General features: G+C 37.5%; 1 protein-coding gene across 2 annotated transcripts in view; it reads left to right on the plus strand.

Annotated features, from left to right (window-relative positions):
* Positions 1-23,666, plus strand: part of GMDS (GDP-mannose 4,6-dehydratase) — a 348,578-nt gene that overhangs the window by 34,337 nt on the left and 290,575 nt on the right. For both annotated transcript variants that reach the window (XM_042466035.1, XM_042466034.1), the window contains 3 exons: positions 9,997-10,041; positions 11,430-11,517; positions 12,578-12,687. In XM_042466035.1, coding sequence (XP_042321969.1) covers positions 9,997-10,041; positions 11,430-11,517; positions 12,578-12,687 — 243 coding nt within the window. The remainder of the gene's footprint in view (positions 1-9,996; positions 10,042-11,429; positions 11,518-12,577; positions 12,688-23,666) is intronic.

A 23,666-nucleotide genomic window follows, 5' to 3' on the forward strand; every position in this document is an offset into this window, starting at 1 on the left:
ATATTTTGCAAAGAATCCTAATTTGCATTTACCTGAGGACCAGGGCTGAAACCTTAGAGGTGCAGTCGTGAAACGTTAAAATGGTTCCCTGCCATTTCGTTGTGGACAGGAAAAGAGGGGCAGAGACAACATTTCCCCCTTCTTTCCCATTGACTGTAGCTTGAGGGAAACAACATCAAGCTGGTGTAGAATTGGACAGTATTCATGGACATATTCTGTAGGCTTTGGACAAAGCGCATTCATTCATCCTATGAATGAGAGTCACATTCATATGAAGTAAATAGGAAGTGTTCCCACTACCTTTTAATCCGGATCAGAGGCTGGTAAAATGGGGTGTTTTTTGGGCTGAATTGATTTATTTATAAAGAAACCAATTCAGCCCAAGTGGGAACCATGCGGATTCGAATCGGATTCAAATCTGCCCTGGTTCCCACTGGCAGCCTGGGCTGGGTAGCTGGCATAGCCCAGCCGCTCATGGCCCCAATGTCCCTGGCCCAGCCTCCTTACCAGTTTCTTTGGCTGTGGAAGCCGGAAGGAAGTCACATAGAACCCAGAATTCTTGCAACCTCCTTCCTGGCTTCCCCTGGATTCCCTGCGACCTCCTTCTGGCTTCCCTGGCCAAGGAAAAAAATTTAAAAGGCCACAGGGAAGCTGGTCAGTGGCCAAAGAAGCCGGTAAGGAGGCTGGGCCAGGGATGTCGGGGCCAGGAGAGGCCAGTGACAGGTCAGGCCATCAAGCTGCCTCCCGCCACTTGCCAGTTCCTGAACCAATTCCTGAAACCGGTGCAAGCATAGTAGCAAATTTCCTGCATGGAAAAAGACATTTTCTGCTTTTAAAAAGTGTTTTTTTGCACAAAATACTCATGTCTACTGCATTGGTGAGAAATCTGTAGAAATTGTGTAAACAAGAAAAAAATAAATGACAATTTACTTCCCTAGTAAAGCCCAAGTTTTTTTCAGCAGAAGTTTGTAGTCTCATGAAAAGGACATATAAAGCATGGTCCACCCTACAAAAAAAAGAGGAGTGACCGGGTTTTCCCAAGAGCAAGTGACATTTGGGATGTATGGCTCCTTGAACATAAAGGGCTTAAAAGCTAATATGTTGTAGAGATTACCCACCATCTTCATATTGGTGGTCTGCATAACCTCAATAAATCCTCTGGGCAAAATAGGGCCCCCTCTTATTTAAAACTATAAATCTGACAGACATTTTGTCTATTACCAACTGTAATAATTGGGAATTATAATACCCTTGGTCCACTTCAAAAAGACCATGATGTTTTGAGCTGCACATAAAATAGCAGCCTGTACAGCTTCCTTTCATCAAATATGTTGAAGGTATTTCATAATGGTGTTCATTTTTAATGATCCTACATTGTACAGGATGACACATGCCACCTTTCTATAAAAAAGGTGTAATGCAACAGATGGAATCAAATATCATTAACACAAAAATTAAAATTGATTTCAAAACACTAAAGAGCAAAACAAAGAAATAATCCATCCAAACTGTTTAAAAGCAAGGTGAGAAAGCAAATTAATTTCACAATTGGAGAGTGCCAGGAGAAAGCCCTCTGTAACATACTTGTCAGGTAGGCCTCTGTGGGTAACAGTATCCTTAAAAGGGTTTCTTCTGTAGGTTATCATGACCATACATGTTCACAGTGAGACAGGTGGTTCCTTAGATAGCTCCAATCCATTTGTTTGTTTATTTGCTTTATTTATAGCTTTTTTCATCTCACTCCTCAGCCAAATTGGCTCTCAGCACAACTTACATGCAGTCTATTAAAAAAAACAAAAGAAATGCCTGCTACATGCCAACCTCCCCACAAAAAACTAAAAACCCTGCACACACATGTGTTCATGCAAACACACAAACGCACACAGTGAGAAAGGAATCAATGGAAAGGGGGAAAAACAAGTAGTGTGAAATGGCCCAATTTTCCATTTCATCTTATGTTTCAGTCTGCTGTTGGTGATAGTGGAGAGAGGAGGTTTTATAGAGATGAGATGTCAGCATGGCTGGGGGGATGGCCTTGCAAGCCCTTTCATCTCATTCCTCTGAAGCCTGTTGAAATAGCTGCTGGTAGCTATGGATTTAAAGGTTACAATGCAGTCAACACTGAATTGAGTTTAGAAAACAGCTGATATCTAGTGCACATCATCCAGTATTGGAGCAACACGATTACTGTACACCATTTAGCATAATAGCTGCCACATTTTGCACTAATTGAATCTTATAGATGCTCTTCAGAGTACACACATAGTAGTAGTCAAAATGACTTGGCAAATCAGGCTGACTCGGTGCGCTAAAGACAATTGTGCAAGCAAACTCCTTGCCACTGCTGCCACTTGGTAATAAAGTATAACATATAGAGAGTGATCTTACTTTAACTTTTCATTAGCTCTGTGGATTCTGCTGAACAAAAGTAATTTCACCAAAGCAAAACAGCAAATTTGATTCTTAACTATACACTTGAACTGAAATAAATGAAACACTAGCTCTTTTTTGACATAGTGTCAAATGTGTGCTTTCAAGTCTCTAACATGCTAAAAAAAGCAGCTTTTTTTTTCTTCCCAGCACCAGCCTTTTGCATATCTGGAAAAAACATCTGCAGACACATTTTGGCATGAAGTGGTTTCTGTGGGTTGTGCTACGTGACATCAAAATGCCAATCCCTTCATTGTTTCAAAGTTATCCTTTTATATATTCTTATTTCCCTTAATCCTTGGTTGACACTTAATTATCTGTCTACATCCATCACAAAGAATCCTAACTACTTTGAATGATCTGTGACAAGGAGTGTGCAAAAAGGGTAAATAAAAACCTGCTGAATCATATTAAAGGTCTACAGAATTTACTGTGCTGTTTCCCACTGTATCCAACATTTGTCTCTGAAAAGACCAAGAACAGGCTTTTCCTGCTGTTTATTTCCTTAGGAGGTAACCTCCAAAGGCATGCTTTCTCTAATCCTATATACAGTATACTGCATAACCACCATGAATAGTCTCCTTTGATAGACTTTTTGTGTGGCTTACCTGAACTGGTTTTTTTCCCCATTTCTTATATGCACACTGTTAGTTTTGAATAAAAACTTTGCTGAAATATGTTGAACTACTGTTCTTTTTATCAGAGTGGGAACCAGTATCTATTCTTACCATGGCCCGATCTAGACGGTCCTTTGCAGCGCCCCCGTCACGTGCTGGGGTTGGCCGAGGGCGCACCGCCCATATTGGCCTCACCGCTAGCATGTGATGGAGATGTCAAAAGGCGGCGCCCTGTACACACATTTTGACGTGACGGACGCTTAGCATCCGCATGTCCCAGAGCGTTTGTGATGCTGCAAGTGCGCCATTGGTGCACTGCGGCCTCACAATCGCGCCACAAATAGAACCCGCTTTTTGCGGGTTCTTTTTGCTGCATGAGGGAGCCGCACGGTTTGTCCGCTGCAGCTCCCTTGCGCAGCAAAACAAGGCGCGGATAGACAGACCTTTTTGGGTGATCTGTATCCTACCCATGTTATTTCTGCTTCTGGTACCAAATACTGTATTCTGTTAAAGAAGTGATGCCCAGGAATACATCCAGACTGTTAATTGAGGTATACATGTATCCTTTTGCAATCATTTGTTTTTGTTGCCATAAATAATTTCAAATTCCTAACTTTAAATTTACAAACTAAGTACTGTTGAAAATTATTTATCTGTTCTACGTTTGTGGCCTCCTATGTTTAACTAATTACTGTTTTGGAAAAATGCCTGGACAGTTTACCTGGAAGCCCTTTGGTGTACAGACTTCGATAACAGCTTTTGGAAACTCTAAGTTGAGTGTTTTCCACTAGTTTTGCTAACTGGCCAGTGCATTCTTAGATCACTCCTGGATCTCTTCTAAATCGTGGTTTACAATGGCCACATTCAAGGGCTCTGGTAGAGAAAACATTAGGAGTAATTTATATATATTCCTCTGCCAAAAAATAGACTGTGTACTTGTCAGTTAAGCAAGGACAGAGTCCAGTATGAGCCACGTTAATGCTTGGGAGTGTAGCCAGATTTGCTCAATTTTCCAATTGTCAAACATGAAACCTAGTCTTATACAGTTATACATATATTAGGATATCAGCATTTTCAGTCTTTAAAAACATTAGAGTGAATATCATTTGATAATCTGTAATCTAGTACAACAGTGGGTTGAACAGAGACAACGCTTTCCTAGCACAGAACACACATTATAACTGTAGTTAACTCATAGGGCTTTCTTAACAATTTCATTACATCTCCTTTCTGGTTCCCAGCCAACATCACACTACATTCCAATACTCTCACCACCATTTTTATATAGTTATCTACTCACCTTGGCTTTCGTCAACATCCTTCCTCATGTCTTTGACCTCAACTAAAGCTGAACTTGTCACCTCATCATCATACCCACATGTTTTGATTTTCTGTTGCTATTCTCACACACAGCCTGCTTGTATAGATCTGTTTCTCGAACCTCCACTCCATATATCTGAGAAAATAGACTCTGTTCTATGAAAGCTCATGTTACCAGCTTCTTTCCTTTAGTTAAAGATACTACAAGATTCCTTTGCATACTACTTCTAATTAGTAAATATAAAGCATTCTTTGACCAGTTCTTAGTACTTCTTTTGGAAAGATCAATTTCAAGCACATGTGCCTGCCTTATATTTTACAAAGTGAAGAGGAAGGAAAAATGGTTTTAGTTTATTTCACCCAAAGAAAGATGTCAGCTTCTTTTGTGCTGTGTTCTGTGGCTTCTTTCATTGTGGAGATTAGCTGCAATGGGAATGGGCCAAACCTTGATGCAAGAGAGTAAGGGATGCTTCCTTTCCCAGGCAACCCATCCAGACTTGTACAAGAGGAATCATAAGCAGCCATACTGCCTTGTTAATTGGTGCATCATAGATTGGTTCATTTAATATCTGCCTCTCCTTGTTCTTCATCACGTAATACTTCTTGACATTTCAAAGTATTTTTGTTCATGTACTTTGGTTTGAACTATAGGCATGAATCATTGAGAGAATAGTTCTTACTGTGAAAAGACACAGTAAAAATTGGAATGATTTTTAAAATAGCTTATTATCTTTCTTTTAATATGTTTTTAAAAATTCTTTGGAAACCATAATGGAAGACTTGCACAAAATACACCATTGTTCAGTATTAGTAATTCAAATGTTCTCCACAAAATGCTCAGCATTACCAGAGTTATATGTTTTTATTAAAACCACTTTTCAGTAGGTGTGTCATAATGTATTTCTTTGAAAGATGAACTTCATACAGGAATCCTGCAAAATTACCCCGAAAGAATGGGTTATTCTACATTTCTGTGTTATAATAAATTAATATCTTAGCCTTTTTGTGGTTTTTCGGGCTATGTGGCCACGTTTTGGAAGAGTTTATTCCTGACATTTTGCCACTGTCTATGGCTGGCATCTTCAGAGAATGGTGGCATGGGAATGAGTGGGATAGATATACATACTATGTGACCCTTGGTGTCATTTGGAGCCATGGAGAGGAAGATCTGGTCATGTTTTTGAACCATCTGAACAACATCCACCCAAACATTCAATTCCTGATGGAAAAAGAAAAGGAAGGAACATTGCTATTCTTGGATATCCTGGTCATCCACAAACTGGGCCATACAGTATACAGAAAACCTACACACAACATACAGATACCTACACAAAAATCCCAACCATCACTTAGGACAAACAAACAAACATTGGTAGACTAGGCAAAAAGGATCTGTGAACCTCACTTCCTGGAAGATGAATTGAAACACCTAGACTGGGCTCTACAGGCTAATGGTTACTCCAGCTCAGACATCAGAAGTGCTGCCAGACCCAGGAAAACCCATAAGAATGAGGACAAATAACACCCAAAGGGAAGGTATTTTTATCATACATCAAAGGGGTTACAGACAGAATAGGGAAACTGGTGAGGAAACACAACCTCCAAATGGTCTACATACTGACCAAGAAAATCCAGCAAATGCTGAGCTCAGCAAGGGCAGGAGAGACCCTCTCACAGCCACAGGAATTTATCGCATACCATGCAGCTGTGGACAAGTCTACATAGGAACCACCAAACGCAGTGTCCAAATATGAATCAAGGAACATGAGAGACGCTGCAGACTGGGTCAGCCAGAAATATCAGCAGTAGCAGAGCACATTATAAGCCATCCTGGGCATAAAATGGTATTTGAAAACACAAATTCTCGAGAGATTATTGCACACCATTTTTGTCCGAACTGTGCACTGCCTGATCCCATCCTGTGCACAGCTTGGACAGAAATGGCCATGCGATAATCTCCTGGAACATGCCAAAACTATCAGGTTAGAATGCACAGGGAAGCTATTGAAATCCATAGACACTTGGACAACTTCAGCAGGAAAGAAGAAACACTTAACATAAATAAAATTTGACTACCAGTCCTGAAAAACACCAAAATCAAGACCCAGCCCATGCAAATGAAAACCACTCAAGGTCAGGGGGATTTCCCAGCAGACAGCTGATCATTAATTAAATAGATACCATGAGGCCTTGCCGTTCAACAACAGACCAACACAGAGATTATCATGTAAATCACTTCCTCTCAACCAAGGGTCACACAGTATATATACCCCACTCACTTCCATGCCAGCATTCTCTGAAGATGCCAGCCACAGATGCTGGCAAAATGTCAGGAATAAACTCTTTCAGAATGTGACCACATGGCCCAAAACCCCCACATAAAACTATGGATTCCGGCGGTGAAAGTCTTCAACTTCACATAATATGTTAGCATTCATCAGTTTTTTTAAAAAAAAAGCAACAACAACTGGTTTGTAGAAAAACTATAAGGCAAACAAAATTTCCACCAGTGAATGATCTCCCTACATTTTGTGTCTGAATAAGATTTAACCATTTTCTTGAACTTTTGGTACCAGCTTTCAGCTTGGTGTGTGCATTATTTTGTATGACTACAAAAATACATTTTAGGAGGGCCCACTATATTTTATTCTAAAACCTGTAGGTTCAGTCTGGTATGTGGTGACTTGGGGCCAGTTCCAATTTTAGCATTCCTCCTGCGGGATACATATGAAAAGCATTATGAAATGTATGTGGATTTTGCAAGAAGGTTTGGCAAGTAGTAAACTTCCTTCCTGCTCCATTTTAACTTTGAACATGACATTTTAAATGCAGGTTCTTCCACTGATAATATATTATGGAAGACAGTTTTGTATTGCAGTCAGTCTGCTTCATCTTCATGTTTTCAGAGTGAATCTCTCCTTCGATCCCGTGAGTTATCCAGTTATCACTTGCTTCTGCTGCTTCATTCACTCAGTCAAACTGAAAGTGAAGCATGTGAGGAATGGGTATTCCCTGCTCACTATGCTCCTCTGTGAAAAGAGTCAGTCTCAGTGATTGCCTTGCCTGGGTGCTCCTCCTCCGCTTTGGATCGTTGTCATGGGCTTGTGGAATTTGGAAACTTTCAAGAACGTGAATTTTTGATTAATCATGCCTTGCTGTGCCATGCAAACTGACAAACTGGTTAATGTAGTAGTTCCCAAGCCATGTGCCATGGTGCCCTGCAGCAAACTGGCAAGCGTGCTTCGGGATAGCTTCCCTCCCACGTTTTGACATGGCTCAGCTCTGTTGTGTGGAAGAAGTGGAATTGAAGAGCTGGAGGGTGGTGACTCAGCCCTTAGCAACCTTGCCAGCTGAAGGAAGCACCAGCAGTGACGATGAGGAGTAAAGTAAAATAAATATTATTTAATTTATTGCTGAGTATAAAGCAAAGGAGGGAAGAGAAAATGGATGCTAGAGTGAACGTTGACTATTTGAGGACATTTGCATAAAGTTGGTGAAGGACAGCTGGTAAATGGCCATTAGGCAGTTGGTGTTTTGCTTTTTGGTTAGAAAATGGGGATAGACACTGATAAAATTTAACTGTAAAAGAACAATTCATATTGTGAATAGGGCCAGAGAGCTGTTACCTTAGTAGCATTGACTTCTGGTTAGATTATCTTAAACTTTAGAAGAAAAAAAAGATAAGGGTTGACAATTTAATCAGTTTTTTTGAGTACAGTGTTCACTGACCACTACCTCACTTGAAAGAAAAAAGAGAAATAGTATGAAAAGATTGTGATAATGTATCTTGAAGTAAGCCTTCACTAGTTACATTTTGTAGGTAATCAGCAGTACTGTGTTGGAATCAGAAACCAGTAGCTTCTGACAGTTGCCTGTTTCCCACTCATTGTCATGTCATGTTCTATCACTTGATAGACCTGGAAAGGAAATGCAAGGGAAGTGAATGCCACTGCCAGTTCATAAAGTTCCAGTGTGGTTGGAAAGTTTGAGAAACAGCCCGAGTGAAAAAAGCAAGACCTTATTGACAGCATACAGTTGTCCTTGTGTCTGTTTCACATCATCACTCAAAACAGTCAAGATCTTAAACTTCCTCTCTCTTTTTGTATCTTGCGCTACTTTCATCTTTGATTTTAACATGTTATGCAACTGAAATAGAACAGTAAATATCAGTATTTTAAATATTCTTCTAAAATAGAATTTTGATGTATTTGATGTTGAGTGAAATTTGTATACATGGTATGCTACTGACTAACCATGTTAGTTATTCTTTAATCATTAGAGCAAGTACGCCTATGAAAAAGCACCACAATAAGTCTTGAGATTTATTTATTTATTTTTGCTCAAAGAAAGCTGATTTATATTTTAAGATCTAACTGGTATTATTCCACACAATGCGTATGATACCCTGACACAAATTAAGCATTATAGTTAAGTTTGACACATTATTATATATAAATAATAATTGTTGTTGTTGCATGCCTTCAAGTCATTTCTGACTTGTGGCAACCCTGACACTACCCTATCATGTGGTTTTATTGGCAGTATTTGAGCAGAGAGTGTTTGCCTTTGCCTTCCTCTGAGTCTGCAAGAGTGTGACTTGCCCAAGATCACCCCGTGGATTTCCATGGCTGGGCAGACATTCAAACCCTGGTCTCTCAGTGTCCTAATCTAAGACTCAAACCATTACACCATGCTGGATCTCTTACAGATAAAACAACTTTATTTCTCTTTGATATGAATGGGAAAAAAGAATTTAAAAAGGGAATACGTATGGTGGCTTTCTAAATCTTTTCAGCAAGAGGCTATGGGTCATGGTCTTTTCTAATATTAATCTGTGTTTTTATGGTATTTTCCTCTAACTGTAGCAGTACTTGTCAATCTGTCATTCTCGATAATCACATTTTGTTAGTTTGTGTAATGCAAACTGTGAGAAGATTTGTACAGCTCCTAGTAAGCATTCTGGTTTCAGGTGGGAGGTGGGTGAGAATCTTAGAATGCATGAACAAAACCCCCTTACCGATTAGATATGTGCATTAGCTTCATGTTTGAATTTATGAAACATGAATTCTATCTTGTATTATTACCTATTGTTTTATATGTATTTTATAGAATGTATGCCATTGGCAGGTTTCAATTTTATTGATTTTATTATTTGTATGTTCAGCGCTGTGTAGATCGACAGTGCTATATAAACTATAATAATAATAATAATAATAATAATAATAATAATAATAATAATAATAATAATAATAATTGCATATATGACATATGATGACCTTGGGAAAATTGTTTAACATAAAAAACTAAATGAAAGATAATAGTAGATGCAATGGTTGTGTGTGTGTGTATGTGGGGGGTCAAAGCAGGATAGAGGAGAATAGATAACTGTAACATGAAATACAGATGAATTAGTGTATGAATTGAAATGTCCAGTTACTTTCTTTTGGCAGGTTCTGTGCCAAAGACATTTATGCAAATATTGGTGTTCAGTATACATTCCATATATGCTTTTTGTTATAGTTCAGGACTGGTACAATATTGTTAAAGGCATAGGGAGCCTAAAATATCTAAAAACAGATGCCTTAGTTCTAACATTTTCATAACATTTTCCTATCTTTATTCTTCCTAGGATGGCTCATACTTGGCAGAGTTCCTGCTGGAAAAGGGCTATGAGGTGAGTGACTAGTCTTGGTGACTGACCGCAGACTCATGGAATAATTTGGAAAGAGTTTCCTTCTCCTGTCCCTTTCAGCATATGTTTTCCACTCAGTCTTTAGATAACAAATCAAAACTTTAACAAAGACTATGCAGCATAGTCTGTACTCATGCCAACTTATTGTGCTATTTATCATAGAGGACCTAATGGTGGAATCCCTTCAGTCCTCAGGGTATAGTTGTTTTTGCACACTTCCTGCTAGTTTCAGATAAACAGCCAAATGTAAGGCAAAGTGAGCATATTATGGAGGCATGTACAACGTTTTTTAAATGGGAGGAAGAAAACCTCACTCATTTTGAAACAGCTACCGGAATAACTTATATGTTTTTGGGTAAAGAAAAAGAGACTTTATATTCATAATCTTTCTGCTGTTCAACCACTAAACAAATTATGGAAGAAATTGTTTATGCTGTTCTGTTGGTATTGTTTGGAGTGAGTGAGTGGACTGTAGAGAAAGTAAACTGCAGCCCACTTTTGACCAGTTTTATAATGTTAACATGTTTTTGGTGCTATATTCCTTTGTTGCACCGTGTAAAACTGTTGTTTCATGGTATTTTAAAGTACATTTCATATCTTCTTGTGATACACTTAATTTTTGAAAAGGGACATTTGTATTCTGCATCACTATCTGCCATTATAAAAATGAAGAAAAGTGTGCGCTTTTGACATTACCTAAATCTGCATTACTCAACCTGGTGCCTCCTGAATATTTTAGACTGCATTTTCCATCATCTCCACCCAGCATGGCTAAAATGGTTGAGGATTATGGGAGAGATGTAGACCAAACAACTTGGGGCCTCTGGCTAGGAAAAGCTGGTCTAGACATTCCAGTTTGAGCAAGGGTCATGAGTCATATGCATTTGAGAGGCAAACAGGACCCTATAATAGTAATTCCATGTGTTTAATGTTTGAACTTTCAATTTTGAAGTGCCTTGAAAAAGTGGTGATGGGGAGGTGACTTCATCAGCAAAAGCCTTGTTCTTCCAGTGAAGGTCACTTGCAAGTGTGTAAGCTTTGCTAAGAAGTAAAACAAAGGCTTTGCATTCTTCACTCATACATGGTGGTGTTTGTCACCCTCTATTCTTTTCTCATGGGCACATTTGGCTGTATTCCATCCTTTCTATAAGATAGGGACAGTACATAGTGTGTCATGCAGTGGGCACATCATTACATCTATTTTGGCTCTGATACTAGAAAACATTTCCTTGTTAAGCGTAACTTGAATATATGGGTCATGTGAACTGAAAGTTTTTCAGAGGGACATTACAGTTTTTAACAGTGATCTCAAATATAGAATAAAACACAAATAAACTGAAAAATTCTTTGTTATATCCTTTAAATTACAGGTGCATGGAATTGTTCGTAGATCGAGCTCTTTTAATACAGGACGGATTGAACATCTTTACAAGAACCCACAGGCTCACATAGAAGGAAGTAAGAGTTTGTTTTAGATATGAGGTGGGATGCAAGAACAATAAGTGATGCATTTTTATTTGTGTCAATAGTGTTGTATATTGGAAGATTTGTATAAGAGAAGTTAGCTGTGGTGACTGGTGAAATAGAGGTCTTCCTTGCTCAGGCTTGGAAACTGTGCTTTGATTACACATTTTTCCAAGCTTTTACACCTAAAACAATTTAGTACAGCAGAAACAGGACTGATGGGCAGATGTATAGTCAACACATCAGCAGAATACAGAGGACCTTTCCCTTACACGGGGATCCATTCCAGACACACACACACTCCGCATAAGGGGAAAAGGGCGTATGCTCACACTCCATTGAAAATAATGGGGACAAGCCCACAATGCAGCACAATTGTTTTTTTTCCCCACACGTGGCTTCTGTGTAGGCTGAGAGCTGTGGATGGTACGGGCGCACTGTACATGATTTATATCTCTTCCCAAACACATGGCAAATACAGTGCAGCACTTGTTTAGACTCCTCTGGTGAGGGTGTATTTGGGTTACTCCCCCCCATGTTTTAGTATAAGTGGTAAACTCTTTAAAAGACTGGATAAGATGAGCGTCTTTAGTACACATGGTATGATAGATTATATGACTAACAGTCACATCCGGTCTGATTATGTGAGATGTCACCTGGAGATGGACACATAACTTGCAAGACCAAGGAAATGGCATGTCAAGGAATCTTTTGTCAACCATAAAGATAACTGTTTGTTATTATTACACAATAGAGGTCTGTGTAGCTCTAGGATTGTTAAATACTTGCCAGTCTTAAACTCAAAAGAAACTATTAATGAAACAAATATAAGGAAAATTAATGAATCATCAGTGGAATCTCAGTTGTTGAATGGTGAGTCAACATGTAGGTAAATCCCAGTGATTGGGTTTAATAAATTTAGGACTGCAAATTTAACAGCATTCAGGCCTGTAAAATTTTAGGGTGCTGCATGTTGATCACCGTACTGTTTGGAATATGTTAATATTCACATCTGCACGATCCTGATTCTGATTATGTTCTTTTTCACCTGAAGACATGAAACTACATTATGGTGATCTCACAGACAGTACTTGCCTAGTGAAGATAATTAATGAAGTGAAGCCCTCTGAAATTTACAACCTTGGAGCTCAAAGCCATGTCAAAGTAAGTAGTATAGTAGCTGTTGTTGTGTGCCGTCAAGTCATTTCCAACTTATGCCAACCTATCACAGGATTTTCTTAGCAAGATGTCTTTAGAGGGGGTTTTCCTTTGCCTTCCTCTGAGGCTAAGAGAATGTTACTTGCCCAAGTGTATTTCCATGGCCTAGCAGAGATTCAAACCCTGGTCTCCAGAGTAATAGTCTAGTGCCCAAAGCATTACACCACTCTGGCTCTCTATAGTAGTAATTACTAAATGTTTGTTTATGGCTTGGGGGAGGAGAAGTCAGCATCCTGTGTGTTTTATCGCTATTTTTTATTTTTATTTTTATTTTGGTTAGGCCTAGAAATTAAACAATATGGATGGGATCCAAATCTCTGGAAAGCTGCTGTGTGTAAAAGGGTTTTCCCATTGCTTCACACACTCCCTAAAGCCTTTGCACCCTTCTAAAGGCTGCTCCTGGGGGTTGGAAGACCCACACACACACAAAATGTGTTATGTTGCAATAATGGGAAGGAGAAATTAGTGTGTGTTTGTGTCTGCCTTTCAACTCAGCTAATTGACATGTATTCCATTTGCTTTGGCCAGTTTGAATATAATTCTTTGTTTTTAAACATTGTCTCAGATGCATCAGAGCACTAATATAAGCAACAGACACTTCTGCGCTTAGGTGTGTTTTTTTCCCTTCTGTTATTGCTCCCCATGCCTCATAAATATGCTACATTGAATGCCCACCAATAAGCTGCATTCTAGAGGATCTGCTCACTTTCATGAGCTATTTATTGGATTTCTGCAGAGGTATACAGCAAAAGGGCCAGGTGGGAAAAGCAGACTTTTAAAAACTGTTAAACCTAAGCATGTTTAACTCTGTTGATCATCCTTGACAAAATGGTTTAACATACTTCTTTGTGTTTAAAACATGTTGTTCGCATCCAGAGAGGGTTCTTCTCTATATTTTATATTCATTCAGTTTGTTTAGCACACAGCCTTTTCGTGGTTTCTGGTATGGTTTCATGGTAATCATTCTATAGTGTGGAATGGTACAGACTATAAAAATGACCCACCTTTTTTGGGGGAAAAGAGAAGCTCTTGCTTCAAAATAGGTAAAGTGGTTGAGTCTGGGTCAAGAAAGTATATAGTGGATCCTTGTTATTCGCTTTCACCATCTCACATGATACCTGCCCACACAAGCCTGAGACTGCCATATGCACATTCAGACAATAGCCTTGGGATTTGGGAGTGGGGAGCACCAGTGATTCCCTGTACTAGAAAGAGGTACTGTAAGTACAGGAATGCAAAATACTATTTCAAACTATTTAAAGCAGATTTTGTGAGTATGTGTAACACTGTGTAAAGGAGGATTTAATAAAGGGAAGATACAACATTTTGGTTTGGAGGTGAGAAAAAGTCTATATTTAATACAGTCAGCCCTCCATAGCCACAGATTTTTTTAATCCATGAATTTAAGCATCCACAGCTTGAAAATATTTTAAAAATATATAAATTCCAAAAAGCAAACCTTGATTTTGCCATTTTACATAAAGGACACAGTTTTGTTATCCACTGTATTTAATGGGACTTGAACATCCACAGATTTTGGTATCCATGAGGGGTTCTTGAATCAAACCCCAGTGGATCCCAAGGGCCCAATGTACTGTATACAAAATGCTTTCCTGAATCTTTAGTGATGTCTGCTTCAATATGGCAAGTGTACAGAGTCTTCTTATTTTCTAGATTCTAAAGAAGCCATTTCACCTATAATTCTGGGATATCACCCAGTTGTACAACCATGCGTACTGGGGCACAGATAAATAGAATCCTTGGACAAATCCAAATCTTGTTCCGATATGATGACAGTGTATCATGTGAGATGGTGAAAGCACTCACACAGAGTAAGTCTTTTAGGTTTAGAGCCTCCTTCTGATTTGACAGAGGGAAAATATCATGAAGAGTATCTGTAAAATCAGTGTGCAGCCTATTGAGTTGAATTATCACACTTTTATGCACATAAAAATATTGCACTGAAGAGATAGATAGCAATATTTATTCATTTCTTGGTTTTAAAGAAATAGCCCTGTTAATCTGTTTCAGTAGATCACATGGGAAAAATGTGTTGGGAGGTAGAATCTAGTAGGACTTTTGAGGCTGATTTCTTTTAGCATGAGCTTTCATGAATTTCCATCTACTTCTTCAGACTTACTGATGAAATGTAGTGTTGAGCCACAGGTATATATGAACCATTACATAATTGGGGGTAAGATCAGAATGAAATAGGGGACAGGAAGATTCACCTTGACATGTGAAATCCTTGGGTTGATTAGTTTTGAGGTGTGCATGCAATAAAGTATGGTTCCTTGATCATCAAGCCTGTTGTGGGAAAATTTCCTGGGGAAAACACTGTTTTTATGTGTATACTTGTGATGAAAGCTCATATTAACATTTACACCTCCTGCTAATGGATTCATATTTGGATATACCCTTCACTCAGCTCTTTCTCTTTCTCTTTTTCCAAAGCAGCAATTTAAGGATAATTGATTATGCATCAAGATTAAAGTGTTCTGCCATTTGTGTCCTTTTATGCTCTTGCATAGCCTCAGTCCTAGTTATCAAATCTAGAGTCACAGGGGCATTACTGACAGAGGATAATAATAATAATAATAATAATAATAATTTATATCCCGCCTTTTCACGAAGGATGACATATATGACATTGGAAGATGAACAACTAAATGAACCTCATGTTGGGAGTGATGTTATCTTTTGTTGGGTAGCACTCATGTCATAGAGGCCACAGTGGAGCTTAGAGTTCCTTCTTAACAGTAAAAACATGCTGCTTTAAAGACTGATTTAGCATGGTTTTTATTGCATTTAGTTCTTCTACACTGTGGTATTTGTTTTTGTGAAAAGAAACAGTCTACAAAGGTTCAGTGATACCTGTCCAAACAAATTGTTTTAATGGATCTAAAAGGAGCTATAACTTTATAAGAAGCTTAATCATGTTTGGAATTTTTCGTAAATATGTAGTTGTTCACATTGTATAAATCCTGAATAGTTGCTGTAAAAGAAGTATTGTTTAGCCTGAACAAGATCTATAAATCATATATTATCATAATAGGCCAATTTAAGATTCTTATATTGAATTAGTTAATTGTATCATTTTTGTTATAAATAAATGCATACAATGGATAAAACTGTGGAGCAATAAAAGAAAGGTTATTTTTCTTTATAAAGGAGACAGCTTCATTTAAAATGGGTGTTTGAGTCTATAATAGTTCATCTTAAGCTATCTAATGTCGTGGACTGTCAAAGAAACAAATATCACAGTGTGAAAGAAATGAAAGACATAAAAATACGTAACTGAATCCAAGGCGGCTTATTATTCAGGTATTGTTTTTGTGTGTTTTAAGTGATTTAGTATTTTAAACGTAGAATATTTTTCATGATCTTATATTTTTAACAGGTTAGATTAATGTGATGTTTTTAATTCTGTTTTGAAAATTGTGTTGCTTTAAAGAGTCTTTTGTATGCTGCCTTGGGTCCAGTTTAAAAATAAAATAAAATAGATAATTCTCTTCCACAGTTGCAGGTCCTGGCACTATATTTGTGCCCATTGGGTACAATTATTTCTTTCTTTCCTGGAAGTTCACTAGGGATTGGCAGCCAGCGTCTTCAGGACCAGCACCAGTCAATGGACCACCGATTTAAGTAGCAATGAAAAACAGACAAACTCTATTTTTTCTAGCTAGATTAGATAAATAAGGTGTTGTTGTTGCTAGGGCCAACTTACGTCATTATATAATTTGCATACTTTTAACTGCTTACCTGGGAGGAGGTCTCCATGGATCTTTGAATAAGTTGTTTGTAATTGACATTAATGCATATTGATGTTGGTTAAAGGATTGCAAAAGCACTATGTATGTTAAATAGTGTAGAATATAATAATGTCAAAAAATTTCTCATATTTATTTTGTTGCAACATTGATAAGAAACAGTATTATAATCTTGGGCAAATAAAAAATTAAGCACTTGCTTAATTATCTCCCATTTAAGCAAAGCACTTTTTAATAAAAATGCTCACTATGTTCATTCATTTACTACTAAAAAAGTTATACCCATACCTTTACAAATTTTTAAGGTGGCTGACAAAGAAATAAATATGCAATATAGTGATAGATAAAAACATACAACAAAAATGAAAGTAGGATACAGTAATACCTTAAAAACATCACACATGCATTTTGCTAGCTAGTGTCCCATATAGTTGGCACAAGCCCTTCAGATATCGGTGCCCTCTAATTCCCATCATCCTACACCGATTGATACACTTGAAAGTTATATAAGTCATTTATGATTTAAGTCACCAAGAGAGAACCCTGCCATAAATGTTGTTTTCCTGCAGTATGGGGAGTGAATCCTTATGCTTGCTTGGTCTCATTCCTGCCTCAAAAGACTTTCTGACATATTTTCTTTCACTCTTTCCCTTCTTTGTTTACAAACTACCCAATATTTCTCAAGCCTCATTACCCTAACAAGACAGCCAGTACTTTGGGAGGGAGATGGAAAGGACACGCAGCCCCCTCTCTCATCAGATGAGGAGTGCAGGGGCAGATGGGCAGAGGCAGAGATGCCTGTCAGCCTAGGGGTCAGATTGCGCCTTCTCCCGGACTGCAGAGACAGTGGCAACACTAAACACATATGAGAAGGAAGGAGACTTGGCTGCTGGCACATGCAGCTGGGGCCATTGTGGGTGAATGAGTGTGACATTCCCTTTTCTCTACCACCCCTTGTTATAGAGCAGATCTGCATAACTTGGCCATAGGTAAGGGCCAAAATTAAAATCGGCTAAATTTCTAAATCGGTCGCAGATAGATTTTAATTAACTGTTACACTTAATTACCAATTGTTTATTATTATTACAGTCTGCCCTCCCCATATGTGGAGGATCCGTTCCGGACCCCTCCCCCCAACATATGGGGAAAAGAGTGTGTGCTCAAGCCCCATAGAAAATAATGGGCCGAGTGCTCGAGGTGGCACACAGGGCGTGCGGCACGTGTACTTGCCCCATTATTTCTGCCAGGGCTTGCCTTCCGCATAAGTTGAAAGCCATGGAAGGTAAGCCCACCTATAAGGAGGGCCAACTGTATTATAATTTACTAATTGATTAATAATTAATATTAATTCCATCCTCCTCCTTGCTGCTCTTCCTTGGGAGAAGGCCAAGCAGTGGAGGAGTGACCGGATGTCATAACCAGAATGGAGGACAAGGCACCACAAAATGTAGGTCATTCAAGGAAAATGTTAGACATTACAAAATAAATGCTAAAAACAATAATATAAATTCACAACATTTACAAACATAAATGCACAAAAAAACCTCCTGATGCCCGCCCATGCCATTGTGCCTCCCCTCCTCCCCCCTGGCAGCCCCTTCCTTACTTATAGGTGACTCAGTTGGAAATGTACATCTCACTCCAGAAGGTAAATATACTTGAGCAGTTTTCACTCTACATCTTTCTATAGTAATAGCTACAAAACTGAACAATGGTAATAGCATATCGGCCATTTAGGGTTTTTTTAAAGTCCAGATTTAAATGCTGCTTTAAAAAATAAATTGTCATGATAGGTAATGATGTTCCAATTTAAATAAATAAACATTTCACCTGTACCTCTTTACATATTTTTGAACAGTAGTAGTGCAAATCTGATAACTAAAATATGTTCATTTACAATTAAATAAATCATCTTTATATTTCTAAAGATAATTTGACAAAAATTAATTTAGGAAATGGTAGTATATAGTGGACTCATTACCTGTGTCGGGCTGTATAGATCTTTGTCATTGCTTTAAGAATGATGAGCAAACCATTCACACAAATATAGTAGCACTTAGTAAGTATATTAAACAAATTGTTAAATGTTACAATTTTTTCACATTTGCTGTTGCAATGTCGCTGTCTTATGGCGGTGCATGTAAATACTGATGTAGCACACATCTCTTCATCCATGAACATCTATTTTATGTAGATACTGTATCTGAGACAGTCCTCCAAGAGAAGGGAAAACAAACACAGAATTGATATGGATACAGCCAAAGGCCAGAGTTTAGATCATTTGGCTGCCACAGTATCCTGCTTTCTTCAGAAAATTCAATTAAAACAAATGTTCAGTTTTGAATTGTTTAATCTGAACAGCAAGTGTAGATGTACATTGTCTTGAAAATTTCTGCAATTAACTCTCATCTCCCACACTCCCATGGTATTTTTTCATAGACAAACACTGAAATATGAATTCATGCTGCTTCATGTTTGATTATATACTAACACAATCAATGTGTGTGAGTGTTAGCGATCCATTTTATAACATGGCATATTTATGAAAGCCAGCGTGGTATCGTATGGGTGTTGGACTATGACTATAGACCAGGTTTTGAATGCTCGATCAGCCATGGAAACCCACTGGATAATCCTGGGCATGATAGGATTGTTTTAGGATTGCCGTAAGTCGGAAATGACTTATAAATAACATCTGAGACAAAATATAGACCTTTGTATGATTTGCCATATGTTTCCCTGATGAATAAGCCAGTGAGGTTTTGAAAGATTGCATGATGTATTCCTGCATTTTAGTTGGCCAATAAAGATATCGCTCTTTTGTGAGTTTTGGATTTTGTTGCATGGCCTACAGGGCTGCCCCAGAATGTTTTCGGTGATATTGTTGTTTTCTTTTTGACAAATAGATGGCAGCAAAGTGCTAGACAATAGACCATTCACTCTAATGAAAGAAGCATGACAGAGAGTAGACTTTTATGAACTGTAACTGTATAGAAGTTATAGTTATCCATTAAATAAGAAAGAATGCTACTATTGATAAAACACAAGAATAGAAGACGGAGAAGGTTATGCAATGCTATACATTTCTGAATAGTTCCAGGTGGGAAAACCCTATTCTTCTAAGGTATGACATCAACTCATGAAATGTGCTTGGAGTCATCTAAGATATTATATGCGTTAAAATGAATAGACAGAATGTATTCAGAAGTTTCAAGTGAACTAAATACTGTACTGCCTTGGGGTACTGTGGGACTAAACCTACCTGCCCCTCCAGAGATAAACAGTCAGAGAAAGGAAATGTCAGTCTTCAGATTCAACCAACATTATTTAAGGACAGGGCTCTCTAAGGATTAAGATTTTGTTTTTAGACAGATTTTCTCATCCATGTCATGCTGCTTTTGCTTTTAAAAAAGAATATTTCATTATGTTCCTTTCAGGATACTGTAACAAAACTAGCCAAGTATCCCTAAAGTGTGGGTCGATAAATAAAATAATCTTTAAGGTTTTTTGGCAATATATACAGTACAGAAGTTTGTAATCTTGAGACTAGGTTTTACATGTGCATTCCCTTTGTTCCCCCCCTCCCCCGCCGGACATTTTTATAAGATCAAGTATCTATGCAACAATTTTCATTTTAACAAAATAATTGATGTTTTAAATTAATCTGCAGTTGTAAATATTTAGAACTGAATTATAAGTGTGTTTTCTTTTAATTTTACCCAAACATCACTGTATTGTGTAAATATGAATAATAAAGACAATGTATTAATTCTCTAGCTCAGACTCAATGTTTCTACAAGGAATGTGAATTTAATTGTAATAGCTGAATGACAATTTGTGCAAGAGCCAGCGAAAGTTATAGTGTAGGACAAATGAATAAATATTTCGTTTGCTTACAGAAAAGTAAATCTCATGCTTATCTGAGCTGTGTAAGCAGTACATTTTTAAGATACTCATGTTTAAATACATCTTGTTTTAAACAAGTATTATAATATAATATTATCAGCAAGTAGCATAGTATTGTTTGATGGCAATTACTGTTTTATGGAATGAATTGTGTTTATCATTGTGATGTGCAGGTATTTCTGAAAAGCCAGTTATAGCTTGACCTGCTTTTCCAATCCCAGTTTAACAGTGTCGCTGCCTCTCTTTGTTAAGTAAGTTAGAGTTTAGTGTGGGTTCTTCAGTATAAATTAAATACAATGTGACAAGCCAGACATCTCAACTTGAGCTGGAATATGACCTTTATTTCCAAGATGAGGTTTTTCATCGTTTAGATGATTATTATAGCAGGACCAGAAATATTTTCAGGGCTAGAAATACATAATTACTGAAAACCTGAAATTATCAATAATGTTGATACAGAAAGCTGTTGACTTTGGTGATCGCTGTTATGCTCACAAGGATGGTGGGCAAATTAAATGGGGATCAAAATTTTGACTACAGTCCAGAGATCTGGTCATGCAGTTCAGTCACACTGTCAGCATGTGGAAGGTCAGCACAAACTGATCCTTAATTGAAATTGGGGATAGTCTGGATTTTCCTGAATCAAATCTGGGAGAAACCAGCATGGTGTAATGATTTGAGTGTTGTACTACTGCTCTGGGGACTAGGGTTCAAATCCCAGCTCTGACATGAAACCCCACTTTGGTTGACTTTGACTCATATGAAGGTAAACACAAATCACTCTACAGAAAACTTGCCAAGAAAATCCCCTCATATGATCATTTTAGAGTTGCCATATGCTGGAAATGACTTGAAGGCACAGAACAAGAACAGTACTCAAAGTGTAATTGTTGTTTTGGATGAGCCGTTATTCAAACATCTTCAATGGAGACATATTTTCAATGAGAATATTTGACTGATGGAAGCCATGAAAAGCAACTACTGCTTCTCACATTTATTTACTGTATTAGGAAAGCTCAAAACATTCCTAAGGTTGACTAAGGACCTTTGTGTGACACCCCTCCATATCTTGACAGTGTGATTAAGCTGCATGAACATTTCTCTAGACTATAACTGCAACTTGGTTTTATTACAGTGTGTAATCAATATGTACAAATATTTTGAACCTTCCAGAGTAGCATTAGAACAGAGGCAGATAATTTGTTTTCTATCAGATGTTGTTGGACTGCAACTTCCATAATCCTAGCCAGCATAGTTAGGTTTCATGGGAGGTGAGGGATCGTGGGAGTAGTATTACCTCTGAAGGAAGGGACACTATTAGTAGCTCACCCCAGCATTAAATGTACAAGAGATGTGTTCTATTGCAGCTATGTTAATATACTTATCTAATTCCATGAATAAATAAAAGGCATATTTTCAACAGAAATACTAAATTCTGATCTGTCTTCAAAATGTCAAACATGGCTAGACTTGGTCATTCATCTTAATAATATATTTCCAATCAACTAAAATGTATTTCAAAATTGACTTTATCAGTATAAGCAGATGCAAACACTTTATCTTTGTTACATGACTTAATCCATATACTTGTAAGATATTTACGAATCCAGAAGATAATATGCTCCACAAAAAGAAGCTGTTGGGAATTAGTAATGTGAAGAAAACACATATGGGACACATGCTTCCTGTTAATATTACAGCATAAGTGTTTGATCCCTAGATTAAGAACAAATCATAAACACAAATATAGGACTTTGATCTATATTTAACAACAGGGAGTATCTCTAAGATAACTAGGTGCACAAATATTTGTAAAGATTTTCATGAGTCCTGTAGTTTTTTAATCTCATAGTACAGCAGTGGTTTATTTGCTCAGTGACAAACTTGTTCTGTCGTAGGTTATAGATGCTTTTGATCCAAGAACAAGAATATTAATCATTTCATTATTGCAACAAATCAACTATAAAATGTTATACTTTGTTTTAAAGATAGGCCTATTGCTGTAACAAACTGATAGCAGTATGAATAGTTGTTAAATTTCAATATTTCTACGTCTTAAAACAAATCCTTGAATGTTGTAGTACGGCTATACTGTCTTTATAGTTAAATATTGACTGTTGTACAACCGTATAACTAAAAGTTTAATTGTAGGAGTTTTGTAGCTGCATCTTACAGCTAATAATTAATATAAAATTATCAGCAATTTATATAAGCATTCTGTTCTTAGTTTTTAATACGATTATGTTTATTTTAAGCATATTATTATTATTATTATTATTAGTTTTGGGGGAAAATGAATTCATTCCTTTGCCTAATACAAAGGCTAGATGGTTTATTCCCATCAATTTCCAATTTAAAGCATTTTTAAAAATATAGATGGATGATAAAAATTGGGGAGTAGATAAAAATATACCTTTAGAAAAATTTAAAGGAGTTTGAATAGAGCCATCTGTTTCATTGTTTAATCATCAAGCTATTCTTGACAAATAGGCTAAACATCCCAAGGGTACTAGTAGATACAAGGAGTTACAAAAATAATAAAAAGTGGAAACAGAAAATAGGCAGATATCAAAAAATATCTACAACAATCTTTCCCTTGCTTCTGGACTTGCTGAACCAGGCGTCCTACTGATTCTATCACCAGTAAGTTTTAAAGTGTTATTTTCATGACACCATAGAAATAAACCAGCTGCAGATGGACAAACTCTTTGTTTTTTGCCACCATGTTGAACTGATCTAGACAAGAAGAAGAGGAGGAAAAATAGTTCCCACTTCTATCATAAGAGAAATACTAACAATTATTCAACTCTGTGTACATGACCATGTTAATCATTTGAAATAAGAATGAACCCTTTGGTCATTCATGGATCACTTTGATTTTCATGGTGGCAAACAACACGAAGGGATTTCTGTTAACTATTGTTTCCCGTTTGCTCCAAACTGGGGATCTAGTTAACAGCTTCTAAGCAGGCCAAGATATGAAAGTGGTTTGATATCATGGCTTGTTCAGAAACTATTCACAGGCCATGTTTAAAAGAACTTGTTACTTGGCGTCCATCCTCCTATTCAAATGATTCATGAGTAGAAGCTTCTGCACTACATACAATCCTTTATTAGCCTGCCTACTGTGTGTCTGTGTCTGTGTGTCACTGTCTCTCTGTGAGTGTACTGGGGTTTGGTTTTCCAGTAATTTGGTGAAGGTATTAAAATGGGGTGGGAATCAGGCATGCCTCCAAATGTTGTTGGACT

This window comes from Sceloporus undulatus, chromosome 4 (genome assembly GCF_019175285.1).
Source record: "Sceloporus undulatus isolate JIND9_A2432 ecotype Alabama chromosome 4, SceUnd_v1.1, whole genome shotgun sequence".
In the NCBI taxonomy this organism is placed as follows: domain Eukaryota; kingdom Metazoa; phylum Chordata; class Lepidosauria; order Squamata; family Phrynosomatidae; genus Sceloporus; species Sceloporus undulatus.